The sequence below is a fragment of the Galeopterus variegatus genome, unplaced genomic scaffold (assembly GCF_000696425.1).
Source record: "Galeopterus variegatus unplaced genomic scaffold, G_variegatus-3.0.2 Scaffold569, whole genome shotgun sequence".
In the NCBI taxonomy this organism is placed as follows: Eukaryota; Metazoa; Chordata; class Mammalia; order Dermoptera; family Cynocephalidae; genus Galeopterus; species Galeopterus variegatus.
In genome coordinates this window covers 104,283-115,025 of record NW_007726680.1, presented here as the reverse complement: position 1 = coordinate 115,025, position 10,743 = coordinate 104,283, and the positions used below count along the sequence as shown (strand labels likewise).

The following is a 10,743-nucleotide window of genomic DNA, read 5'->3' as shown; positions in this document are numbered from 1 at the left end:
TATCATAAGAGTTTGAGATCTTAGAAGTATAGAGCTTTGTCCTTTTCAGTCCTCTTCCTCTATTATGGAGAAGAAAAGGGGGATATTTGACATACTGCTTCTGAATTTGGTGGCATATTTTAAGATAGCAACTCCTGGGCCGGCCTGGTGGTGCACTCGGTAGAGTGCGGCGCTTGGGAGCATGGCGGCGCTCCCGCCCAGGGTTCGGATCCCATGTAGAGACTGGTCTGCTCACTGGTTGAGTGCGGTGCGGGCGCAACACCGAGGGTTGCGATCCCGTTACCGGTTATGAAAAAAGACAAAAAAAAAAAAAAAAGATAGCAACTCCTGTTTGCTACTGGTCTGGAGATTTTTGAATGAAGGAATCTCACTGGAGGTTTTTGAATGAGACACTAGAAGTCCTGGAAGAATCACATGTATTGTGACATGGGAGAAGATGGGAGCCATTTCAACTCATCCCGCTTCTCTGCAGTCCTTACAGTATATAGAAGAGGGTGTCAGTGATTCCTGCAGCTCCACATGGAGGGGCATGGAGGCTGGCAGAATGGCAGAAGCCATGGGACTGCCCATTTTCTCCAGACCAAACAATAGGACATCCAACCTGAAAATGGCAATGGTATATTACACCGATGAAATATGGTTCCTGCTCTAGGGGTAGTTCTTTTAATAGCAAAAGTAGGCGTAAAGCTGAACACTTGTGCTGAGAAAACCAAACATTGCCTATATGAATCATCATACCCACACAGCTAGCCAGAAGCAGATGGCAGAGATACCTTTGACCAGTCACTTAGGCAGAGTTTCTCCATTCTGTCTTAGCTTCCTTCATAGAGGGCGTATGGGAGTATGAAACCCAAACAAAGAAAGGGAAAGTGTATGAAAAACAGGTCAGCCTTCTCCTTCATCCTAAGGCTCTAGGTCCAAAAATAGATGTAGCTTGAGTTAGAACAGGTGGAGAGGAGCATAGTTCAGGAGTGGAGGGTGGAAACAAGGAGATGAGCTTAGAGTGCACTTTGAGGTGGAAGTTATAAAAGAAGCGATCTTGAATGTTGAAGTAAGACTAAACAAGAACGATTGGGAAATTGTGGACTCAGGGAAGAAATCATTATGCAGACCTCTATTTAGTAGGAAGAAGTTATTGGAAAAGGAACTCAGGTTCTGTTTATATTTCAGCTCTTGAGGCTCATCACTCCTTGGTTTCATAACTTATTTCTGTGTGTTTTAGTCTGTTCTGTGTTGCTATAACAGAATTACCTGAGACTGGGTAATTTATAAAGGAAAGAGGTTTATTTGGCTTACGATTTTGGAACAGCTGCATCTGGCATGGGCCTCAGGCTGCTTCTACTCATGGCAGAAAAGCAGTGGGTACAAGATCACATGGCAAGAGGAAGCAAGAGAGAGAGAGAGAGAGAGGAGGTGCCAGGGTCCTATAAACAATCAGCTCTCACGGGAACTAATAGAGCAAGAACTCACTCATTAATCCCCCCTCCTCCAGGGAGAGCATGAATCCATTCATGAGGGATCTGCCCCCATGACTCAATCAGTTTCCAACACTGCCACATTGGGGATCAAATTTCCACATGAGTTTTGGAGGGGACAACACATCCAGACTCCATCACTTTCCTTTTGTAAATGTGGACTCACCCCTGATAGGATCTTATGTATGGCAGAGTTGATTGCTCTAGAGACCTACTTCATACTTAAACAACAAAGGGGGATTTATTGGAAGGACACTGGGTATCTCACGGAACCCAAGGAGGAGAACTGAGCTGGGTCCCATAGGACCTGGAAAATCCTCAGGAACTCACAATTTATCTCTTCTCTTCTCTCCCCACTCATAATCCTCAGGAAAGAAAGAGTGGCTTCATGGACTGAATGAAAAAAACATGATATGTGTAATATACTGCAGGTGAGTTTTAATGAAGTCTCAGTTGTGTTTGAACTGATGGGTGACTGAAATCTGAAAAACGGTGGAGGGAATATGCTGCCAAAATGTAAGACAGGTCTTCTTCAGACAGAAGTTAGGCTCCTGAGCATAATGGTAGGCTGCAGAGTGGAGATGAAGTTTGTCATGAGTTGAAGTCAATGTGGTAGATAGGAGAGTATTTCCAGTTTTGAGGAGGAAGGAAAGAGGGTTTTATTGGTGAAAAGGTGAACTTCAAAAGGAGAGGATGAACTTCAACTGAGAGATGGCAGCAAAACAGCTATGTGGACATGGCTGGGTGGGAGCAGAGAATGTTGTGACCACTCATGTTCCCAGGATTCTTGAGTATTGGGAGATGGGGCTGCAGTAGACGGGGTAGCATCAGAGAGAAACTGGATTTTGCAATAGAAGTTTCTAAATCACCTACACTTTAACTTATCAGGTGACTGACCCTGTCCATCTGCTCCAAACAAGATAGACATGCTCATAGCATGTCAATGCACATCGCCAATAGGCTAATTTCTGACACACCTGGCACTTTGATGCCCACCAGTTAAGCTTTGTTTATCAAGAATAGTTGTGTAAGTTGACAAAAGTGATTATCAGATTTGTTATCATAATTATGCAATTTATAGACAAACTGATGAAATAGGAGTATAAACATACAGGCATGGTTTTTATTAACACCAAGTTGAATACTTACTATATAAACAGGAATCGTTAGAAAAATCACTGTCAAGTTAACAACTAGGAATAGGCAAGACAACTGTAAAAGATCTGGAGAAAACTGTAAAGATCTAGAGAGACGCTGCATTTAGTCTTCTCCCTCATAAGAACCTTTAGGTTCTAGCTCTGTTTTAAATACATGTCAACTCATCTGGGTGTGGTTTATGCAAGAAAGACCTAGGGGAGCTCTTATTACAGACCCACACTCAAAGAAAAAACTTTGGCCTTCTATAAAAACATTCACCAACGGCTCTATATTTGTGATTTCAGTTTAAAATAAAATGTTTCAGGATACTTCTGTATACATTTTGGCTCCCACTTTAGCCAACTATTTTGGCTGGCTATTTCAACGTGAGGAGATGGAATGGGCACTCTAGGTCTTCTGTTCACAGGCACAGGAGGTCCAGCAAAGAGGCAAGCCGGAGTGAGTGGGAGTGTCTGGGGAGGGTGGATGGAAATGACCCGGAGAAGGAATCCGGGGCTGGGGGGATATGTACCGAGTACAGCAATTGTCCCTGAGGTGGATGAGGGGGATAAAAAACTGGGGGATGGGGGAGAATTGGTCCCGAAGGGGGCATGCCCTTAGGGCACATAGGTGCTCAGCCTGGGCTGCTGACCCCAAAGAGCCCAATGGAAACTTCATGACTGGACCTCAAGGGGATCCCAAACTCCCCCTCTTGGCTGGACAACAAACCCATCTACTTCACCCGTTCAGCATTAGCTCATTCCTGCCCTCGGCAAAACCCCTGCATCCTTGCCAAGATGGTTTACTCACTTTTCATTGGAAAACACTCCCATACTTCAAGCCATTTCACCTCCCTTATCTCCAGCGCCTTTGGCTATCATTCACTTTTTCACCAAAATTGGGTCAGGGTGACTGCCAGCGCGTTGCTGTCATCGTCTGCGGGCCGCCTGCTCAGCTTAGGGCAGGGCGGTGCAGGCTGGCATCGGGGAAGGTCCGCCAGGTGAATGAGGGCGCGGCTTCACCTTGAGACGCTGAAGAACCCTGGATGCACCTGCATCTGAGCGGGGGAGGACCCTGGAACCCAAACACAACAGGGACTCGGGTCTGGGTGTGGTTCCCTGGGGCTGAGTCTCAGATCCTCTTATTGCCGATTGCTCCCCAGGCCCCTCTCAAGGCCTGGGCAAGATGGGCAAGTACAGAGTCCGCGTCGCCACCGGGGACTCGTTCTTGGCGGGCTCTGGCAACCTGGTGCAGCTGTGGCTGGTGGGCGAGCATGGGGAGGCGGACCTCGGCAAGCGGCTGCGGCCCGTGTGGGGAAAGGTCAGTGCCGACTGCGACCGGGCGCGGAGAGTCAGGGACCTGGGACGCTGCGGGTGCCACCGGGGGCGAGGACGAGGAGCCGGCGGGCGCGGGATTCTCGGCGGCGAGAAGCGCCCGGATAGCGGGACCAGGCGATGAGGTTGGGCGTACGTGGGGTGCCTGATTAGAAACGGAAAAGCGACAGGAACGGGAGAGACGAGTGGGATTTACCTGCTGGGTGGAGGGAGGAGGGACGAGACGCGGTTGGGGGCCGGGAGGCTGGAGCCCCGCAGGGTGGGTTCTGCCCCGTCACCTCCGCCTGGTTCAGGTCTCTCTCGGGTGTCCTCCGAGGGGAGAGCAGAGCCACGCTTCTCGGAAGGCGCCCCGACCCTGCTGCTCTCTCTGAGGACCCCGGAGCTGGCCCTGAGCTACGTCCTGCCTGCAGGAGACGGAGTTTGAGATCGACGTCCCCCTGCACCTGGGGCGCCTCCTGCTGGTGAAGCTGCGCAAGCACAAGGTCTTGCTGGATTTTGACTGGTTCTGCAAGTGGATCGCGGTGCAGGGCCCCGGGGGCGCCCAGGGAGAGGCCCTGTTCCCCTGCTACCGCTGGGTGCAGGGCGACGGGATTATCTGCCTACCGGAGGGCACTGGTGAGGGCGGTGGGGAAGGGTGTGCGGCACCTGGCGGGCTGGGGGAAGAAGGGGGTCGGAAGGATGCTGTGATGTAAAAGCACAGATGGGAGTGACGAAGGACAGGGCGAGAAGTGAAAGAGGGTGCGGCTGGGGACGATGGCTGAGGGAGAGGTGTCCAGGGAGATCGCGTGTTCTTGTGTCCCCGTCCGCCAGCGCGGACTGTGAGCGATGACCCTCAGAACCTGTTTAAGAAACATCGGGAGCAGGAGCTGGAGGAAAGAAGGAAGGTGTACCGGTGAGCCCGGGGTAGCCCCTGATCCTCTACCAGATCCCAAGAAACCCACCGCCCCGCTCACCCCTGACTCCGCGTTCTTCCTCCAGGTGGGGCTCCTGGAAAGACGGGTTAATCCTGCCTATAGCGGGGAACACGCAACGGGACCTTCCCAGGGACGAGCGATTCCTCGAGGACAAGGATTTAGACTTCACTCTCTCTCTGGCAAAAGTGTGGGTGCCAGGTTGAGGCTGGACACTTGCCTCCCAGGATGCAAGGGGAGAATCCTTTCTTGACCTTCTTGCACTTCATTCTTTCCACAGGTTGAAGGATTTGGCCATTAAGGGGACACTGGATTTCGCAAATTCTGTAAAAAGGCTGGAAGATTTCAAAAAAATATTCCCACGTGGAAAGACTGCCCTGGCCGGTCAGTTACCACAACCTCCCCAAACCTATATACATATTTCCAACCCAGGGGTTTGAATGAAGAGGGAGAGACGTCAGTGGGACCAGGCTCAGAGCTCACAGAGCTCCTCAACTGACCTCCCTAGAGCGGGTTTGTCATTCCTGGAAGGATGATGCCCTCTTTGGGTACCAGTTTCTCAACGGTGCCAACCCCATGCTCCTGAGGCGTTCTACAAGCCTCCCAGCCCGGCTGGTGCTGCCTCCGGGGATGGAAGACCTGAAGACCCAGTTGGATAAAGAACTCCAGGTGCTGGGCTCCCTCTGCTAACCCAGCACCCCAGCCATCATCACACCTCCTTCCTCTTTGCCTTCTGCTCCTCTCCTCTCCTCCCTTTCCTTACCTCCTCCATCTACACTCCCTGCATTCACACCCACCTCCATCTGCTCCTAGGGTTTCTCCAGCTCATCACTACTGACATTATGAGCCAGATGATTCTCTACTGTGGGGCTGTCCTGGGCATTGTAGGATACTTAGCAGCAATCATTGGCTTCTACCCACTAGATGCCAGTAGCTTCTCCCCACTTGTGACCACCCAAAAGTCTCTAGATATTTCCAAATGTCCTCTGGGGGGCAAAACTACCCCTTGTTGAGAACCGCGGATCTACACCGTCTCCTGCTGTATCTCCTCCTCTTCTTCCTCCTCTTCCATCTCCACCTTTGCTGCTTCCTCCTTCCTTAGATGTATCTCAACCTTATGGAAGAGCTCAAGCTTCTGGAGGTAAACAGCAGGACAGACTGGACAAAGCTCTGGAGACCTGGACCTATTTTGGGGGGCGGCGGATGGATAAAGGAAATATTTTGTTCTACATTTGGCTAAAGCCTGTAGAGGAGGGGATAAGGGTAGAGTTTGGTTGGGAGTGGTGGTCCGTGGTGGAAAGCCAGAAGCTTTGCCTCAGGGATCTCCAAGTCTGATGGAAGACGCCAGGCATGGAAACCTTGCCTTGGACCTGGGGAAAGTGACTGGTGTTTAAAGTAAAAGACTTGGGTGGGTAGAGGAAGGATCTACCCTGGCAAAGGAGAGAAGATGGGTCCAGAACTGATTCCAACCCCTTTATCTATCCCTGCCCCTGACCCTACAGGCTGGATCTCTGTTTGAAGCTGATTTCTCCCTGCTGGATGGGGTCAAGCCTAATATCATCATTTTTAAGCAGCAATATGTGGCAGCCCCTTTGGTCATGCTGAAGCTTCACCCTGATGGAAGACTCTTACCCATGGTCATCCAGGTAAGAGGACCCAACTCTCTTTCTTGCAGACATTGATCCCCTTTAGGGACATGGACACATGGGTCCTCAGCCCCCACTCTCTCTCCTGCTCTAGCTCCAGCCGCCTCGTCATGGATGCCCCCCACCTCTGCTCTTCCTTCCCTCAGACCCTCCCATGGCCTGGCTCCTGGCCAAGACGTGGGTCCGTAGCTCTGATTTCCAGCTGCACCAGTTACAGTCACACCTGCTGAGGGGACACCTGATGGCTGAGGTTATTTCTGTGGCTACACTGAGGAGCTTGCCCAGCCTGCATCCAATCTACAAGGTATTTCAGCATCTCTGTCATTCTGCATCTGACTGTCCTTCATATTTCACACTCCTGGCCTCGGGAGGCAGCTACCCAGAGTCTAACTTTGTATCACATTAGGTTAGTAGTAATCTCTGTTTGTATGTGGACATACACACACACACACACACACACACACACAGTGCTATGGAAACACCCAGGGCACACACCTACTATGCTATGAGTTGGGGAAAGAGTGAGAGCAGGTTTTGCAAAGAAGTTGAAATTTGGGCCGAGGTGGTTGCCAGGTGGGTTAGTGAGGGGTGGGGACGGTCCTGTCAGAAAGATATGCAGAGGTGAGAAAAGAAAGGAATATGAATAATGGCTGATGTTGGGTGTGACTGAAGTATACGATATGAGTTGGGGAGGAGGAAAGGGAGGTGGGAGGAGACGAGAAGGGAAACCATGTTACTTTGTGGGGAGAAGAATTAAGAGTTGTCTTTCGACCACGTGAGGTTTCCACTGCTTATAGAGATCTGTTTGCATATGTCTGGAGGGCAATTGGATACTTACATCTGAAGTTCCTGGAAGAGATAAGGGTTGAAGATATAGATTTGAGTTATTAGGAAACAGAAGTATCTAAAACCACTGTATGAAGTGAAAGTCTCTAGGGTTTGTCGATATAGCAGAGAGTTTGGTTCAGTATGTAACTCTAGGATGCTTCAACCTTTATAAATTTAGAGGAGGGAGTGGAGTGAGAAAAGGAGCCAGAGCAGGGACATCCATGGAAGTAGGAGAAACACTAATAAATTTGAGTCATGGCAGCCAGGAGGAGAAAGTGTTTCAAGAGGGGAGCATGATGTGTGTCTCAAATGCTGCTGAGAGATCAACCAAGTAACAGAGAAGATATTTGAATTTGTCAATTTGGAAGTCATCGGTTAATATACTGACAAAAAATGTGAGGTGAGGAAGGAGAGACAATATTAGGTGACTTTTAAGATTTGCAGTAAAGGTGAAGCAAGAAATGAGGAGGCTGCTGGAGAAGGATGTGGAGTCAGGTGAGGGTTTTCTTTTTTAGAATATCCAATAGTAAGAGTGTGTGTGTCTGAGAGAGAGAGGGGGGAGAGAGAGAGAGAGAGGGAGAGAGGGAGAGGGAGAGGGAGAGGGAGAGAGAGAGAGGGAGAGAGAGAGTTGCAGGAGTGACGTCCTGGGGAAGGCAAAAGGGGATGGGTTCATATGTGGGGACCCAGCTAGTTTTTTACTGTGAAAATAAGTGAATTCCTAAAACCTTGACCTTGGGGGGCCCCGAGAAGACGTTTTCCCATCTCTCTTCTCCCAAATCTTAGCCTGACCCAATCCAACGGGAAGTCTCTCATTTTCTTGGAGACCACCCCCTCTCTCCGTTTCTGTCACTGGTCCTTTGATATCCCTTCCCCTCATGGATCCTGGGATATCTCTTATTTGACTATGTCCTATTTCTTTTTTCCATGATCAGCTCCTGATCCCACACTTTCGCTACACCATGGAGATCAACATTCTGGCCCGGAGTAGTCTTGTCTCCGAATGGGGGATTTTTGATCTGGTATGGAAATGGATGGGTAAAGAAGGAGAGTTCAGTGTTGGAAGAATCCCAAGGGTTGTTTCCCTCACCCACTCCTCCCCCAAGCTCTGCCTCCTTGAACGAAGTCCTCTCTGATCTGCCTCACACCCGAATAGCCTCGTGGTTAAAGGGGCCTGAGAAGGACCATTAACCTTGAATCTTCTGATCCTAATCCCCCCCCAACCTGGCATAGCAAACCCTATTGTGTCTGCCTCGGGGTTGTCCTCAGGTGGTGAGCACTGGTAGTGGAGGCCACGTGGACATCCTCCAGAGAGCCACAGCCTGTCTGACCTATCGTTCCCTCTGCCCTCCTGATGACCTGGCTGACCGCGGGCTCCTGGATGTGAATTCTTCTCTCTATGGCCAAGATGCCCTTAGGCTGTGGGGAATCATCAGCCGGTGAGGGAGACCCAGAGAGGGAGGAAACGAGGGGGACTGTAGGTCCAGGAGGCCCTCCACTGGCCACCTGAGGCTGAGTGCCTTCTTCCCCGGGGAGCAGGTATGCGGAGGGGATGGTTGGGCTTTTCTACAAGAGTGACCAAGCTGTGAAGGATGATCCAGAGTTGCAGGCCTGGTGCAGAGAGGTCACTGAGACTGGACTGCAGGGGGCACAGAACCGGGGGTAAGGCACAGATTCCCCCCAGCGCCCTTATGTCAACACCCACCCATCTGTCACTAATCCTCGTCTTCTCACATCATAAGACACCTTACCTTGAGGACACTGAAAATCTCCTGGACCTCTCTGGAGGTTCCTCCAGAAATCTTAATGATCTGTCCTGGTTTCCCCAGCCCCTTTCTTTCTCACCCTTCCATACAGTGTTCTCCCTCCTCCTGCACTAAGAACTTCCTCTGGAACCAGATACACAACTTCTCTTAGGTATTTTCCTTCACTCTTTCCTACCCTCTCCTTGTAGCTGCAAGGTTCATCCCAAGTGCATAAATATTTGAGAACATGCTATACGTGAGCCATAGAGTTTAGAGGCCAGGATCACAGACTGAAGTTCTTTTCTGTATCTCCACATATCTTTCACTGCCTGAGATCTGCCTCATGTCCTGGTTCCAGAGTCTCTCATTTTCCTTATTTCATCCAGGTTCCCCATGTCCTTGGAGTCTCGGGCTCAACTCTGCCACTTCGTTACCATGTGCATCTTCACATGCACCGGTCAGCATGCTTCCGCCCACCTGGGCCAGGTAACCTGCATGATCGACCCCCAGGGGTTCCAGGAAGGTAGAGGATGAGGGATCAAATGCCTGGGTCATTAGCCTGGGCTTCTGAGTGGCTCTTCTGCCTGCAGCTAGACTGGTACTCCTGGATTCCTAATGGCCCATGCACTATGCGGAAGCCCCCACCCGTCTCCAAGGACGTGACAGAGAAGGATATCGTGAACTCACTGCCCAGTCTCCACCAGGCCCGTATGCAGAAGACTTTCACAAAGTTCCTTGGCAGACGCCAGCCTGTCATGGTTAGAAACAGATGCCTGCCTGGGTCTGGGAGGAGGAGGCAGCTTGAAGCAGGGGTAGTATTCTTAGCTGAGAGGCCCAAGAGAGCCATCTAGTTTCCCCCTCACAGGTGGCCCTGGGGCAGCATAAGGAAGAATATTTCTCAGGCCCTGGGCCCCAATCTGTGCTGAAGCGATTCCAGGAGGAGCTGGCTGCCATGGACAAGGAGGTCGAGGTCCGGAATGCAGGCCTGGACCTGCCCTATGAGTACCTTCGGCCCAGCATGGTGGAGAACAGTGTGACCATCTGAGACGCCTTGCCTATCTCAGCTCCAAAGCTCCACCGTCCCTAAGTACCTTTGAGAACTCCACCCTCCTTGGCCACATCCTTTGGTGAACAGACTATCCCCCAAACCATGCAGTTGGGGTGCCCAGAGCTGCCCATGACACAAGAAATATGTTCCCTTTAGTTATTATTAAGAAAATTATAACTAGATGATGGATTCTGGCCAACCAAGAAATAACTTTGGAAGCGGAAACTTTGGAAAAATGATTGATGAGATAGCCCTTGAATATATTTAAATGCTGAACCAAGACAAAAATAAAGATGAGGATAACAGTGACAGAGAAAATGTAAATATTCCATATTTTTACTGTGTAGAAGTGATTTAATAAAGAAACAAGAGGGCAAGGGAGAGAGAAGACAAAATATTGAAAAAGCTCAGGTATTGCTTGCTTAATGTTGACGATTTAAGTGGTGGAAGTATAAATGCATTTAAGAGTAAATACAAAAAGAAGGTAAATATTGAAAAAAATGTAATGATGAAGGAAAAAACATAAACTAATGTTATCATTTCTCATATTTAGAAAATGACAGATATTACCTGAAATGAGGTGATTCAGGGCATTATATTAAGTATGATTACAAAGATTACT

The 10,743-nt window shown here is 49.8% G+C and overlaps 1 protein-coding gene across 1 annotated transcript; it reads left to right on the top strand.

The window, feature by feature from the left end:
* The first annotated feature begins 3,794 nt into the window (after positions 1-3,794).
* On the top strand, positions 3,795-10,199 carry LOC103588407 (arachidonate 12-lipoxygenase, epidermal-type-like). Its single transcript, XM_008570069.1, has 14 exons — positions 3,795-3,932; positions 4,357-4,561; positions 4,757-4,838; positions 4,925-5,047; positions 5,138-5,241; positions 5,366-5,526; positions 6,360-6,503; positions 6,598-6,807; positions 8,264-8,350; positions 8,598-8,767; positions 8,868-8,990; positions 9,460-9,559; positions 9,664-9,831; positions 9,939-10,199. Exons 1-14 carry the CDS (start codon positions 3,798-3,800, stop codon positions 10,116-10,118), a joined length of 1,992 nt encoding a protein of 663 aa, XP_008568291.1. The 5' UTR covers positions 3,795-3,797; the 3' UTR covers positions 10,119-10,199.
* The last annotated feature ends 544 nt before the right edge of the window (positions 10,200-10,743 follow it).